General features: G+C 45.9%; 1 protein-coding gene across 2 annotated transcripts in view; it reads right to left on the reverse strand.

Annotated features, from left to right (window-relative positions):
• Trappc12 (trafficking protein particle complex 12) overlaps positions 1-15749 on the reverse strand; it is a 65285-nt gene extending 49536 nt beyond the window's left edge. The window contains exons 1-3 of one of the 2 annotated variants that reach the window (XM_032907563.1): positions 15615-15749; positions 12049-13286; positions 3579-3695 (exon numbers count right to left, since the gene is read on the reverse strand). In XM_032907563.1, coding sequence (XP_032763454.1) covers positions 3579-3695; positions 12049-13281 — 1350 coding nt within the window. In that variant the 5' untranslated portion in view covers positions 13282-13286; positions 15615-15749. The remainder of the gene's footprint in view (positions 1-3578; positions 3696-12048; positions 13287-15614) is intronic. The other variant, XM_032907564.1, reaches the window with a different exon arrangement.
• Positions 15750-16568: the final 819 nt, after the last annotated feature.

The following is a 16568-nucleotide window of genomic DNA, read 5'->3' on the forward strand; positions in this document are numbered from 1 at the left end:
GACACAAGTCTCCCGCTGCCTAGGCTGGCCTTGAACTTACTGTGTAGCTCAAGATGACCCTGAACTCTGACCTTCACCTCTTCAGTGCTGGCATTGCGTATGTGCACCACAACATCTGCCTTAGTTTTCCACTGATTTTTTAAAAAATGAAAAGCTCATACACTTCCCTCTTTTTACTCCCACAAAAGATTCAAAAGCAAGACTTCCACACAGAACGGACTTGGTGGGAGAGCTATGCCTAGGCTGGCCTGCAGCTTTCCAAGTCCATCCCCTTTGAGGCCCCTCTGGTGATGCTCAGGGTCCTGGAGGCAGCATGGGCGTATGTTCCATCTGTCCTTCTGTGTGAACTTCACGCCAATCTGTGGTGGTCTGGATGAGAATAGGCCCACAGGCTCAGACACTCGAATGTTTGGTCCTCAGTTGGTGGAACTGTTTGGGAAGGATTAGGAGGTGTGGCCTTCTTTAAACAGGAATGTCGCTGGGGCAGGGCTTAGATGTTTTAAAACCCATGGCACTCTCACTGTGCTCTGTTTCCTTCTCGTAGTTCTTGCTCCAGCTGTTTGCCACTACTTCCTTTCTACTATCAAGTCTTACCCCGTTGGACTTTGTGTGGCAAGCCCCACACAAAACCTCCTTCTACAAAGGAGTTTTATCATAGCAATAGAAGAGAAACTAAAGTCAGTCAGTCAGTCAGTCAGTCAGTCAGTCAGTCAGTCAGTCAGCAGTCAGTCTGTCTCTCTCTCTCTTTGTCTGCTACCTAGACAAAACTCATCTCAAGCTAGTGACCCTCCTGTATACTGGAAGCATGTGACCACCTTGCCTGGCTTATTCTCTATTTCTCTTTTCAAAGCATACTCTTTATTTATTTATTATGCATGTATTGTGTGGGTGGATGTGAATGTCATGAACATTTCTGGATGTAGGAGATAACATACAGAAATTGGTTCTCTCTTTTCACCATGTGGGGATCAAACTCATGTTATCAAGCATGGCAGTGAGCCTTTACCCACTGAGTCATTTACTAGCCCCTCTTCTTCCATTTTTTCCAAACCAGCATTCTGACTCTACTGTTTCAGCTTCCTGCCCAGAGCCAACGCTCTACAGGTCTCTATACACAGTTCTTCTGTGTACAGATTCTGTCAGTGGGATAGCTGGTTCCCGACTGTCAGGATGCTTGTTATAGGGCTAAGTTTTCATGATATGGTTCTGCTGCACCCTAAGTGTCAGACTTGCCCACTGACACTGAAGTCAATATTGTCTGAGGACAGAGTGCTAGAAAGGCTCAGTATATTACCAAAAAATTGGCTTTTTTAGGTGTGTGTGTGAGCAAGATCAAAAAGGTTTTCTGGGCAAAAGACCAGAGATAAAAAGACAATTAAAAACAGATACTGAAGAGTAAGAAGGAAATCTTTAGGTGACAGGAGAAAATTTCAGTTATTTTTCCTTTGGCCTTTGGAGAACACAGGTGTCATATATGCAGCTAAGAAGACACTGGGGCCAAAACTGCTGCTTTAAGCAGGAAGCAGTGGGGCAGAAATCAAGCCCCAAGGGCAGAAGTCCTAGCTGATGCCACCATGGAGGATGTTTCGGCACAGCTTCCTGAAAGGCCTGCGTCTATGCTCTGGAACAAGGTTTCCATTGCTGGTCGTGGCTCAATTACAGAGGCAGCCTGACTCCTTCTGAACCATGGAAGACAGATGTCAAAACGATATGTAGGGGCTGGAGAGATGGTTCAGAAGTTAAGAGCGATGGTCTCTTTTCTAGAGCTTCTGGGTTTGAATCCCAGCACCCACATGGTGGCTACCACCCAGCTGTAACTCCAGCCCCAGGGCACTGGATGTGGTTGCTACTCTGTAGAGGGACTGTGGACACACATGGTACACAGACATGCACGCAGGCAAAACACCCACATATACATACAAACTTAAAATTTATAAATAATAAATTTTTTAATTAAAAAGTTAATCCTTCATGTGGCTTGGGCATCTGAGTTCAAGACAACCTGTCAATGAAGGAGAAAATCCACTCTGATCTTCTATCCCCAGCTGTGACTGAGGACACCTCTCAAACCTCTGTAACCTCTGCCAGGCAAGACCATGTGAGGTTTACTTGCTGTTCACATCTGCGTTAAACGTGGAACTGATGTCAGTATGAGACTGGGCTTACCTTACTCCGCACTGACTGTAAACTGCTTACATAGCTAAGGCCTTTACCTGAGGTGAAGGGTGTAATCCCAGCCTTGAGTGCTGACACTCCACAGTGGGGGTCTCCAACATAAACCCAGAAAGCTTTTTTGTTTTTAGTTCAAATGCTAACCTTCACTTGACGGAAAAACATTTTTTTTTTAAATTTCATTTTCTTTATGTATTGTGTGCATGCAAGCTCGTGTGCCTGCATAGCATGTGGAAGTTAGAGGACCTCTTTGTCAAATTTGGGGATTAAACTCAGGTCCCTGGGCTTTACTCTCTGAGCCTCCTCACCTGCTCCCTTTACCTTATTTAGATGATCTGCAGTTACTCCTTAATCAAAGTGTAAGCCTCTCACATAGTTTATTTTTAGGTCCTACTCAACTATTACACCTTTAGCTTCTAAAACTTGCTTGAAACAGAAAACTAGTTATGACAGGGAAAAAAACAAAACAAGCAAAATAAACCTAAACCCAAGACACAACTCCTGAAAAAATGAGTGGTATAAAGCAGAAACCAAGTGAATCCTTGGGTCTGTTCATCACAATCAGGAGTGACTGGATGGCCAGAGCGGCGGCTGGACCTCCCATTGCTTTAGTCAAACACATGGCTTCCCAGATCCCTTTCACGAGGCATGCCCACTGACTGTACTCAGACATGGACATCATGATGGGGGAGGGGGGCAACACCAGAGTTCATGAGCGAGGTCAGGGGAAGGGGAGGTGCAGTCTGAGTCTGACATAAAGCTACCATTTAAGAGCATTCCTTTATCAGAAGGCTGCCTGAGGATTCCTTCAGGAGACACAGACAATCCATCTCTAGGACTTTCTCCTAATAATCCAGAGGAGCACCAACACTGCTGAAGCTCTCCCACAATCCAGAATTCACTGGAAAGAAGTCAGCCAGTGTGGTGCTAGCGGAGTAGAGAGACCTGTTCATAGAAGAGAGTGAAATTTGACAGTGTTCAGGAATTCACCAGTTACACAGTAAGCTCAGACTAGATGAAATGACCATCAAGGCAAGAAGAGAGCGAGGAGGGTCCCTCAAATCTGTGAAAACGAGGCCAGTCTGGGTGACAAAGTGAGACTCCATCTCAAAAAATATAAATGAACAAACAAACAAAACAAACAATCTGTATTTGTTCTAGCGAATGGGAGTCTCCGCTACCTGGCTGCCTGTAGTCCTTAGACTGTTCAAAGTAACCAGATGAACGTCAAATGATCCGCATGCTAATTCTGTGCTCTTTGCTTCCCAGGACTGACATCAAACACTACAACGCATTCCCTGCAACCGCTTCTTGTGCTGTATTTAGAGCAATTAGCTTCCAGGGAGGGACTGTGAAGGAAGCCAGGCCGTAGCAAAGACAGTTGAAATCGGTGAGTGGTTACTTACAATGAGCTGCTTCAGCCCCACAAAGGACTGTTCCACCGAGCTGGCATTTAAGACTTGCCTCTTTGCTGCAGCCTTCTCACCCAGGAAGCGAAGCATCAAGTCTTTAACTGCATCTCCCTGGTAAGAATGTGGGAGAGAGAGGCAGAGGTAATGAAATGTTTACAGCTTTGCACAAGAAAACCGCAATCAGCCAGAAGCTAAGCTATAACTTCTACAAGATTCCTAGCTTTATGACTATTCTTTATTTTGAGAAAAAAAAAAGTAGTATATCACTACTGCATCAGGTGTTCAGTACAGACCACAGGCGAGAACCCCTATGAGGTGACACACTCAGAGACGCGCCATGTGGAAGACTAGACAGGCTTGTGTCACACCAGCTCCTCAAGCTTACTGGGATGCCTTGTGTGTGTGACATTACCTCCACCAGCATGCTGGTGGCCCCTTCTTAAGGATAAGTCCACTAGCCAAGTCCAGTCTGAACAAGACTCCTGTTGCAGTCTTGGACCCACGACTTATACTTGCTGGAGTTGGAGGACGCACTTTAAAACCGTCTCTGCCCTGGGCCATTTTTGCCTCCTAACTTCATTCTTTTTGCTTTGTCCATCTGGAAGCAAGATGGAAGACATTGTGTTACGTCAAGCATTTTGTTTACAGACGAGCGGAGGAGGAGGAAAGGCCCATGTGAGTCAGTCGATGGGGAGAAAGTCCTAAGGCCTGGAATGATGGAGCAATCAGACATGAAGCATGGGACACACCAAACAAGGAGTTCACAAGCTCCCAATTGAGGTGGTTGATGTACCAAGTCGGTGACAAATGGGGACAAGTATTCAGTATGCTCACACACAGGAGATGTGACAGCACAGAGCACTGTCCTGCCTACATCAGCAGAAGGTCATCTGGGCTCTGTGCTGTTTCTGGCTCTGTGGTGGTTGAGCCTGGTGTTTAAAGAGGCCAGACCATGTATCCTACTACACTGGGTCAAATATTTAGTAGCACATTTTTGTAACTTCTGCTTTTGGAGAATAAGGTTAAAATACTCCCACTATCACAGCCACGAGAGTAGCTGAGTGAATTATAAGCAACATTTAAAGAGCAAATAAAAAAGGGCTAAAAAAGTGTGATCCCATGAACTACAAAAATCCTACCTGTGCCAAATTCAGAGAATTTCTGGAGCTGTGGGGGCAGAGAGCTCGGCAAAAACCAAACTCAAATTTGGATCTCCTGTATCCCAGTGATACTCTCCACTAATGAGATCACACTGTAAACATATTTTATCCTTAAAATTCTTTTCCTTAAAGTTTAGTTTCAGGAAAGATGGCTCAGCAGGTAACAGTGCTTCCCTCGCACCATACAAGCCTGGCAACCCGCACTCAGTCCTGGGAATCCAGGCAAAGATGGAGGGGAGAACCAACTCTATCAAGTTGTCTCTGACCTCCTGACCTCCACATATACTCTGTACAACATGTACACACACACACACACACACACACACACACACACACACACACACACACACACGCACACACATGTAAACACACATGCACACATACACACTGCACAGACTAATAATGTAAAAATTAAAAAAGGATGTTCTAATAGCAGACTCTTTGGGTAGAAGGTATGGTTGACTAATCAATGTCGCATTTAAGACAGCCCAAAGCTGTCACCACACATCTTATGACATATCTTGTGTCTGCTGTGTTCCGAAACTGAAGGTGAAGATGGCAAGAAAGATGCTGGAGTTGTCTACTTTCCATCCCTCATGGCCACTAGAATGAGGAGAGGAAGCTGTGCTGCTGCAATGGGCTGGGATTCGACTGCAACCTCAGGTCCACTCTAGCCCAGGAGAGGATGGGGATTGTGGGGGTGGGGGGGGGAGGCGAGTTCATCACACCCTTCTCCTGAGGGGCATGAGTAGTTCTTGAAGGTCAGAGTGCTGCGATCTGAACTTGGGTCCTCTGAAAGCAGCAAGCACTCTTGATTGCTCAACTATCTCTCCAGTCCAGCCCAGGACTGATTAAATCTTTACATTTTCTCCTGTTTAGATGTATTTATTTTATATGTTCCAGTGTGTTGCCTGCATGTGTGCATGTGCATGGCTGAAACCTGAAGAGGTCAGAAGGAGGTCTCAGAACCCTTGGAACTGGAGTTATGGGTGGCTGTGAGCTGCCATGTAGGTGCTGGGAAATGAATCTGAGTCCTCAGAAGAATATCAAGTGCTCTTAACCACCAAGCCATCTTTCCACCCCAGAGAGGTTAAATCTTAAGAGCATCCTGGGAGGAAGCACATGTGAGCTACAGAAGACAAGGTGTCCCTGTGCCTTTAGAAATGCAGATGTAGTAAGTTTTCAAACTGACAACAGCTGGGGGAATACAGATGGACTAATAGGCCTATGATTAAAAAAAAAAAAAAAAGAGGGTTTTGGCTTCAACAGATAGCATAAGACTATGTACTAGCAAGGCCCAAAATAGGGAAAATCTCTGCTATAGATATTACTCACTTACATTAATGAGTTAAAGAGTTTTTAAAGCCAGGCAGTAAATAGATACAAGGGAAAAAAGATTTAAAAAGTAGCATAGATAGCAAAAGGTGCTTGATATTGAAAGCAACAAAGAATGCAGATTCAGTTTCCAAGGAAGTAGCATGACATGGCCACCGGGACTGTAAAGTAAAGCAACGGCAGCAACAGCATGTCCCCAAATGTACTGGGACAAGCTCACGGTGCTGGACACAATGTAAACTGACATGTCCGTTTTGGAAGCCTGCTCTGCTACTTACCACAGAGTTAAGCACACATTTTCCATAGACAAGCTAAGGAAACCAATGGCTCACATCCTCACACAGGACTGCACAAATGTCTGGAGCTGGAGTTACAGGAGGTTGTGAGCTCCTGACCTGGGTGCCAGGAACAAAACTTGGGTCTTTGGCAACAGCAAAAAGCACTTTTAACCACAGAGCTACTTCTCTAGCCCTCTAATTCTACTTTAAAAAGGAATTGGTTAAGGATAAAACTAATGCATGCATGTATGTATGTATGTATGTATGTATGTATGTATGTATGTATGTATGTTAGTTATAGGTCTTTTGAAGCAAGGTCTCATATAGCCCAGTGTCTTAGGATTACTATTGCTGCGATGAAACACCATTCATCATTGAAGGAAGTCAGGACAGGAACTAAACAGGGCAGGAGCTGATGCAGAGGCCATGGAAGAGTACTGCTTACTGGCTTGCTCTCCGTGGCTTGCTCAGCCCAGGATTACCAGTGCAGGGATGGCCCCATGAATCGCTGTTAACAACTGTTCTACGGCGAGATCTAATGGAAGCATTTTCCCAATTGGGGTTCCTTCCTTTCAGATGCCTCTAGCTCCTGTCAAGTTGACATGAGTCAGCATTCCTAGTTTGAGTATAACCTTGGTACTTAGGTTGACCCTGAACTCCTGATCCTCTTGCCTCCACTTTGCAAACACAGGGATATAGGTGTGCACTAACTATGCCTGGTTTTATCTGTCCTCAAAAAGATATTTAACTGACACAAAAAATTATGTGTATTCAGTGTCAACATGCTGATTTATTATTTGGATAGGGTGTACTGAATAACACAAATTAATCAAATACCACTACTACCATAGTTACAGTGTGTGTGTGAGTGTGTGAGTGTGTGAGTGTGTGTATGATATTTAAAACCTGCTCTCATAAACTCTAAGTTCACTATAGAGTACTCTAACTGGGTCATCATACTCATATTAGATCTCACTCACCCAGCTTACCTTAAATGTGGTTTCTACAAATTTCTACTGTACTCTCGGCCTGGAGTTCAGGTTTTTTTGTTTGTTTGTTTTTTGATTCTATAAGAAAGAATATGTAGTATCTGTGTTTCTTTGCTTGAGTTATTTCTTTTACTGTTACATCCTTCAAAGACTAGATAACCATCAGCTACATGAACCAAATGTAGCAAAACTGTTTCAAAAACAAACACAACAATCAAAAGTACTATGGCATTCTGCCACGCCATTCCAGGTTTACCCTCAAAGGAAGTCAAACACATTCTCTTTATGTCTGTACCCAAAATGGATACTCAGGCTGACTGCATGGCTCTATTATGAACAAGGCTTTACTGAACGTGGGAGTCTGGCGTTTTCTAAGATACTGACTTTGACTTCAGTTGGATCATGTGGTAATTCCAGTGTCTTGAAGCACCTCTATGCTGCTTTCCATAATGGCTCACTAATTTACATTTACTGTGATTACTACTCTCACCCGTCTTTTTGCTAACAGTCATCCTAACAGGAATGAGGTGACACTCTCTTTGACTTCCATTTTCTAGATAATTAGAGGCAACTTCTAGTTCTTCAGCTCAGACATAGATCTGAAACCTAACTTGTCGTCTTTATGGTAGATATACACAGCACAACGTAAGTCAGAGGGCCTGGAACCTCGGTGAGAGCCCTGAGAATGTCAGCTGGTGCAGACACTATAGGAGATCCTTATGGAAAGTCTATAAAAAAAGAACTATTATGGGGTGGGTGTGGTGGCTCAGGATTGACCCCACACTCAGAAGGCTAAGGCAGGGGGACTATGAGTTTGATGTTAGCCTGAGTTACACTCAAATTCAAGGACAACCTGGGTTATGTAGAAAAACTGTCTCAAAAACAAACAGAACAAATGAAACCACCATATAATTCAGCTATGCCATTTTAGGTTTACCCTCAAAGGAAGTCAGCACACCACAGGGGTACCTGACCATCCACGGGTACTGCAGCACTGGGCCTACAACAGTCGAAACGCAGAACCAGCCTACATGCCATCAACAGATGACTGGATAAAGACAAGAGGGCCTAGACAAACAATGGAACTTTATGCACCTATAAAGAAGAATGGAGTTTTGTCATTTTCAGGGAAATATATTCCAGTAGACACTGTTTTAAATGAAATAAAGCAGAACCTGAAGACAAATATTACATGTTTCCTGTCCAGTGAGGACTCTACGTTAAAACTACAGGATGTGAAAGTAAAAGGGGACTCTATTGGGGGAGGGAAGGACCCAAGGTGGGAAGCAAGAGAGTACACAATAAAAGGGAAAAGAGAAAGACAAATATCTTACGCTCTTTTTCACATGTGGCGCTTAGATTAAAACACGAATGCATGCACACACCATGACAAGCCGAACGCCCTCTGGAGGAAAGAAGCTGGCCAGTGACAGCGAGGACAAAGGAACGTGATGGGAGGTGAGTGTGAGCAAAGGACACGCTATCTGTGTATGGAAATGTCACAGTGAAAATCTGTGATACTCTGTGCCTGCTACCCATGATGAAAAGGAATGGATACCGTCTATGTGGGCGAGCTTTATGTGAACGTGACACAGGCTAGAGTCACCAAAAGGGAAGGAGCCTCAATTAGAAAAATGCTCCCATAAGACGGGGCTGCAGGCAGACCTATAAGGCATGAGTGTAGATGGCAGAGGGCCCGGACCATTGTGGGTGGGGCCATTCCTGGGCTGTGGTCCTGGGTTCCATAAGAAAGCAGGCTGAGAAAGCCATGGGGAGCAAGCCAGTAAGCAGCGCTCCTCCACGGCCTCTGCATCAGCTCCTGCCTCCAAGTTTGTGCCCTGCTTGATGATGATGAGCTGTTATATGGAACTGTAGCAGAAATAAATCCTTTTTTCCCCAAGTTGCTTTTGGTCTTTTTTTTTTTTTTTTTTTGGTCACAGCAACAGTAACCCTAACTAAGACACCATCCAGCAAAGCACTTGGATAAAAATGTGCATGTCCTTGCGGGATGCTACTATAGCTGAATACAGCTTTCCAAACATAACTCTAAGGATTCTCTAACTTAATTTGATTGCCACCAGAGTTGCTGAATAAATAAGTTTAAAAAAAACCATAAAAAAGAGACCCTTAGATACTAAGATAAGCCAGTTGGAAAACAAACATCAAATGTGAGTATTTATGGAGCTGACTTAGAACAAAGGACACTGCCCACACCAGTGTCAGAGGGAGAACATCTGATTGGCATCTTCACAGAAGAGAGCCACATTCACACTGACGGCTCTGCAGGACTGACAACCGATTAGAACTTCTTGACTGTAACTCTGGAGAGTTACGGACCCACATCTAGACTCTTCCGCTTAGCCAGTCTCCATCATCCTGCTCTGGGTCTGACCTAGTCTACTGACTCTCAGCTAGCACCATTGAAACACACTCTTTCATAAAGACGTGTGTGTGTGTGTGTGTGTGTGTGTGTGTGTGTGTGTGTGTGTGTGTGTCTATCTGGGGGTATGCAAGCCTGAGTACAATGTCTTCAGAAGCTGCAATTGTGTTGCCTCCTTTGGAGCTGTAGTTACAGGCAGCTGTGAGCTGTCGGATGTTGGCGCTGGACCAAACTCTAGTGCTCTTGAAGAGCAGCAAGCACTGAGCCATCTCTCCAGCCCTGGAATGTATTCTTTAATTCTTTAATTTTTTTCAAAATATTATTTTCTTTTATGTCTATGAGTGTTTTGCCTGCATGAATGAGAGTGTAAACTACCACGTGGGTTCTGGGAATTGAACCCAGGCCCTCTCTCAAAGAGTAGCCAGTGCTCTTAACCACTGAGCTCTAGAATGCATTGGTGGTATTTTTTGGGGCAGGGAGGGCAGGAAGGGCAGGGAATACACAATGGGGTCCTGGAACACATTCTGTAGACCAGGCTGGCCTTGAACTCAGAAGTCCAATTGCCTCTGCTTCCAGAGTGCTGGGATTAAAAGCACTCTTACACAGCCCCACCTTAGAATGCAGTCTCTTTTTTTTCCCATTAATTTATTCACTTTACATCCTGATTGCAGCCCCTCCTCCTCTCAGTCCCCTCTCACATGGCCTCTTTCCTAAACCCCCTCTCCTTCACCTCTGAGAAGGGGAAGGGCCCCTCTGGGTACCAACCCACCCTGGCATCTCAAGTTACTGCTGGACTAGGTACATACTCTCCCACTAAGGCCAGACAAGACAGCCCAGTTAGGGGAACAGGATTCACAATTCAGGCAAAAAAATCAGGGAAAGGTCCCACTCCAGTTGTTGGGGGAACCTAACAGACTACTAGGCCCTAGCAACACAAATCTAAACATGTCACCAGACAGCATCGGAGACCTATGGCAAGTGCTCCCTCCTTCCTACTTCGCTGCAACAGCCTACCTCATGTCCCCACACATGTATCTGCTAAGTGACTTGATCATGACTTTCTTTTGTTCTATGACTGTAGAGGTACATATACAAGTGCTTCTGTGTTAGAACATGTTATTCAAGGTGACTTAAGTCCACATTCCCAGGTCATGGTCACTCACACTTGACTCTGAATAAACTATCTTTTATTTTATTCCCTTTGCAGTAAGAGCTGCATTTTGCATGATGATTGTAAAAACCTGGTTTGCATGGAAAGCCAAGAGGAAGAATTCTTTGTCAAACCAATCTCAAAGCCGTTGGCAAAAATACTCTACAGCATTTCAAAGTGAAGTGCAATCATTTTTCTTTTCTACCCCAGGAACACAAAGATTTTCCAGCATAATGTAGAACTGACGAGAAATGGAGCAGGGGAACATCCAGCACACGTGCCGCTCTGAGGTGTGGGTGTGTTAGTTCAAACTCCACTTCCCATAAAGTAGAGGTGAGGAGGACAGGGTAACTTAGAGGAGGCAGAAAGAAAACAACAGCATCATAGTTGACCCTGGGAAGGGGCTCTACGTGTTGTGGGTGCTCCCAAACCCAGCTGGCAAATCAATGCACTACTACTCCATGGGGGCTTCAGGAAAGGGCCGGAGTAACTAAAGCCGGGATGAGGAGGGCGGATCATAGAGCCTCCAGATTTGACCTCATTGAAGGTAGCCCTGCTCAGTCATGTTTCGAGACAGGATTTCTCTGTTTAGTCCTAGCTGTCCTGGAGCTCCCTCTGTAGACCAGGCTGGCCTCAAACTTACAAGATCCTCCTGCCTCTGCCTCCTGGGTGCTGGGATTAAAGGTATGTACCACCAGGCCTGGCCTTGGCCAATTTCTTAATGGCCTACATCTGGAGAAGATACTCTTTCATTATATAACACTCCCCAGACCCTTCAGACACTTAGCAATTTGCTAACCTCCCAGTGCTTTTGAGAACTAGGGTAAACCAACCATTGCCTCAAGTTGACCCTCTGGGGAACTATTAGGTTAAGGCCTCCTGACCCGCCCTCCCCTGCATTCCATGGGCTAGAGGAAGGGAGCAGGGTAAACAACAGACACTGGAAGGCACTGAAGGCCACCTTGCTGCTCCAGGAAGTAAGAAGTAGGTAGGACCTACATGCCTAAGAAGCACACTCAGTATGCTCTGCTTAGGAGGCTGCAGTTATAGCTGCTGTCAAGCTTAGTAACTAGGACAGCCAGAGTTAATACAGGTCTCCCTGTTATACACGTTTCTAGAAAGAGATTACATCCAGTGACAACATATGGACATAGAAATATGCCTTGTCTTACCTGAATGTTGTCAAACTTGAGGCCGGGCATAGTGAGGTTCTCCTTGTCTATGAACACGGTGCCATACTGCTGGGTTGCTACTGACATCAGGACTTCTCTGGTCGCCTGATTGGGAAGCCATGCGTCATTCCTCCGGTCCATCTCGCTCATGCTCAGGGCTGTGGCGAAGGGGTCATCGCTCCCAGCAAACACAGCCTGGATCTGTGAGAATGGCTTTGGAGATTCAGGGACATCCAGAGCGGCCCGAGAGACACCGGATTCCGATCTATCCATCCTTGTAGAGTAAGATGGGCTGGTGGAATCGGGTGACTTTTCCCCTACAGGGGCAGTGAGTGAAGACAGCTTTTCTGGAACCGGGGAACCAGCGTTGGGATTACTGACCGAAATGAAAGTAGAAGTTGTGAAGGAATCAAAGAAGTCAGAGGCCAAGGAATTAGAGCTCATTGTATCTCCGAAAAATGTACTCAGGCTGGGACTGGGCTGGACCATGGGAGGAGGGGTCTTGGCTGATGTCTCGCTGGTGCTACTGAAACTGGGCGATTTCACCATCTGGGACTCGAAGCCATCTTGTAGAAACAAGTGTGGCTGGGAGGAAGTGGAGGTGGCCTGGCTGAAGATGGTGCAGACAGGCAAGGGCTCGTCTTTGGAGGAGGACTGACTGGAGGACACTTCTGAGGTCTGCTCTTCTCGGGGCACAAGGCTGTCTTTAGGCCCCACTTCCTCCGTGCCAGCATTCTCCAGTGCAGGCATGGCCGGCACATCTTCCTGGGTTGAGTCTTCCTTCAGGGAGGCTCTGCTATCAGGGGTCATGTCTGAGATGTCTCTGGGAGTATCGTCTCCATCGGTCTCACTGCCATTACTCAGGGTGTCCACCACTTCTTTGTCCGTGCTATCGGGCGGTCTGTGGTCGGTGGCACCTCTGGGCGGCTCCCCGACATCCTGCAGACAGCCGAGGTCGCCCACATCACCCTCGCTGTTGTTCGGAGAGTCAGAGATGAGCACGCTCTCCATCATGTGTTCATTAAGCTTATCTCCGAAGTTGTGAGAACCTTCGGATGTGGGCTCTGTCTCTTCAGACGCAAAGTCATCTCCACCGAGATCAATGGTCTCCTCATGGTACAGCGGCTGACCCTCCTCCTCCCGAGGCACAGGCTCTGAGATGGTTTCAGGACCGGCCTGGGCTGGAGGAGATGCCTCACTTGGGCTCTGCTCACCATCCTTAGCTGTTTCCATGTTGTCTAAAAATAGAGACAGTCGTGACTCACACCTCTGTTTATTTCATGTTTTGGTAAGTAACTTGCTTTTCTTTTCTGAGAGGCTCTCACGTAACCTGGGTGGACTTGAACTCACAACCTCTGCAGTTCCGAGATATAGGCTGTGCTTTTTATCTTGTCTCTCAATGAAACAAATGTTTAACAGTTCCGCATGTAAATGGCACACAATTAAAAGTTTTTCTAGTTTACTTATTTTTAATTAGGATAAAATACACATAAAATTTACTAGCCACCATTTTTAAGCATTCAGTTTAGTAACATTTAGTACATTCTCATTATTGTCCAATTTATCTCCAGAATTTTGGTCATCTTGCCAAACGAAGAGTTCTATACCCATTTAATGACCCCCTGAACTCACACACAGGCAAACACCATCCTATTTCCCATCTTTTATTTTTCCTAGGGACCTCAAGTAAGTAGAATCATAAAGCATTCATCATGGCACCCTTGGTCCACTGCGATATATAGTGTAGCAGTGAGCAAGTGCTGTCTGCCCTTACTGTGAGGCTGGAATTTACCCCTCTCCCTCCCCCCATTTCAGGCCCAACCATGCCTATCTCATATTGTCCTCTAAGGGCCCCTGTCTGGGTACTGAGAACAGCAACACATCTTGACAGTAAAAACAAGCTCTTGACAACAGCTAGAAGGTAACCATTGGCAACAGACTATGAAGCTCATCCATGGAAGCTGCTCTCTCTGCCCAGGACCCTCCACTCAGAACTCCAGCAGGACTACTGCTCCGCCAGCAGACTCATGGGGGATGTTGTGAGCACCAACTTGATGCCTTTTGCTCCCTCTTTCAATCAGGCTGCAGTAGTCGTCTCTCTTGGCTATTGTGAACCCTGACTGGATGAGCTTTTGCTGTCTACAGGTTGCTTCAGTCTGCTGTGTGCTCTCTCTCTTTGCCTCCTAAATGCCCACTCATCAGAACTGGAAAGCACAGCCACCATAGTTCATTCTTCACTGTGCAGAACACCCATGCTGCAGCACGAACAGGCTTCCCTTCCCTCTGACAGGTGAATAGCAAAGGCACTGCAGGCGTGTGGCATTTACCTGTTAAGTGCATACTTGGGCTTCTTCTAGCCTCTAGCAATTGTGCCCAGTGCTTTTGTGAACAGGATGTGTAGGTTTACTTTTGAGCCTCTGGTTTGAATTCTTTGGTACAGCAAATTACTATTTCAATGCCCAGAGACCAACACGCTAGATCATGGCCATCACATTTTGATTGTTTGCTTTTAAAGACAGTGTTTCTCTGAGTACCCCTGCCTGACCTGGAACTCACTCTGTAGACCAGGCTGGCCTCGAACTCAGAGATCCGTCTGCCTCTGTCTCCTCAGTGCTGAGAGCAAAGGTGTGAGCCACCACTGTCAATAGTAATCACTTCTTTATTTTCAGAAGGAACTGCAGTTTTTCTACTGCAGCTTCCCCATCTCCTGCAACAGCAGTATGCACACTCCAATTTCACTACACACTGGCTGATACTTTTTTTTTTGCATTTACTTAGCTTTTTAATATGTATGAGAATTTGTTTCTATACATCAAGGTCTTAGGTAACCTAAACTGGCCTTAAATTTGTTCCTGAACTTCCTGCCTCTACCTCCCAAATGCTGACAGGCTCAGCACCAACGCCTTGTCTTTACTGTATTTATTCATTTGTGTATTTATGGTCAGAAGACAATCACCTGGAAGCAATCCTCTTCTCCCATCATGTGGGCCCTGTGCCAACTCAGGCTATGACACTGAGACATCCTGTCAACCCTTCTTTCGGTTTTTAGACTTTATTCTTTCTTTTTTCTTTTGAGGAGTAGGGGTATCTCCTTATTTAGTCCAGACTTAAAATCTTTCCCATTGCAATCTCCTGAACGATGGGCTTACAGGATTGAATCACTTTGCCCACACAACACCACTCATTCTCTAAGGCAACCCATCCTCTATCTCTTCGCCCCGACTTTGGCTTACTGCAGTGCTTAATTGTGGGGACATGACAGACCGAGGACGGCAGGAGCAAAAGTTGGGGCAATACAAAAACATAGCATGGGAACTGGTGATATAACACGGGGATCTACTAAGCATGCTCACGACCCCGCACTTTGTACACATAAAACCTAGGCCAGGAGGGTGTGTGCCTTGTCCAAAACCACAGGGAGCATTCAGAATTGGCTAAAGCCCAAAGAAATCAACCCCTGCTGGGGCTGCTCTACGTGGCCGAGAGCGGTGATTACGCGAGGACGCCGCCCTCAGCGGGAAGGTCGAGGGTCCCGGCGACCCTCCTCACTGCGACCCGCTCCTCACCTGCCACCCGCCCCTGAGGTCGGTTCACCCACAGGCGAAAAGGGTCCGAAGAGCTGACGGAAGACAGGAAATAAACTAAAGATCCAAGGTCCCGCGCTTGTGCGCCTGCGTATTCTAGCCACTGAGACCCGACTTCCGCACATGCTCAGTGCGGGAGCTGCTAGCTCTCCAATGGAAACCGGGTGCATTTCCGGCCCAAGAGCTGTGGGCGGGGCCTAGGACCAAAATGTGTAGAGGATGGTCCTGAGATTGAAGAAAGTCATCTGTCCTTGGGCCTGCCACCCACCAAGAATGCTTTTTCCTAGAACTTTGTCTTTGTGCTTGCTGATTCTCCACATTTCCTACCTTGTGTCTATGGCAATGTGTGCTAACATCTGTAAAGTGGGGAGGAGTAAGGAGTGTCAAAAGTCAGCCTGGCTTGCTAAACTCGTGGTTGAGAACTGTTCTCAGCTCAAGGACCTTGCTTTCTTGATTTTTTTTTTTTTGTGTCACTTTTTTTTTCTGACAATGTAAAAAGACAGCTCTCATCTCAAAGGGGAGAAGAATTTATTCTGGAGCCAATGTTGAGTGATTATAGTTTGGGAACATTGATTCAGGTTCCTTGGAACCTTAAATTATGCCCAACACGATAACAATTTGATGACGTTTTACAATAACAATAAAAAAAAGTACACTTCTCAAGCACACTTTGGAAGCTGTGGGTAGGTGGGTTACCACACAGCAGGGACCACTCTGCTGTAGGCCTCAGGTGCTATCTCATAACTTCATAGTTTTGGGATTGGTAGGAACTAGTGGCGAGAGGTTTTTATCAGAAAGTCAATGTGAGACACAGGTGGGCAGTGGATGACTACTAATGGGGCTAATGGTAGCATCACAGAAACTACTGTCATGCTGTCAAGAGATACTGGCAACAGTCACAGACACAGAAGAAACGCGAGCATAAGATTCAGAACT

Source organism: Rattus rattus, chromosome 7 (assembly GCF_011064425.1).
Source record: "Rattus rattus isolate New Zealand chromosome 7, Rrattus_CSIRO_v1, whole genome shotgun sequence".
Classification (NCBI taxonomy): Eukaryota; Metazoa; Chordata; class Mammalia; order Rodentia; family Muridae; genus Rattus; species Rattus rattus.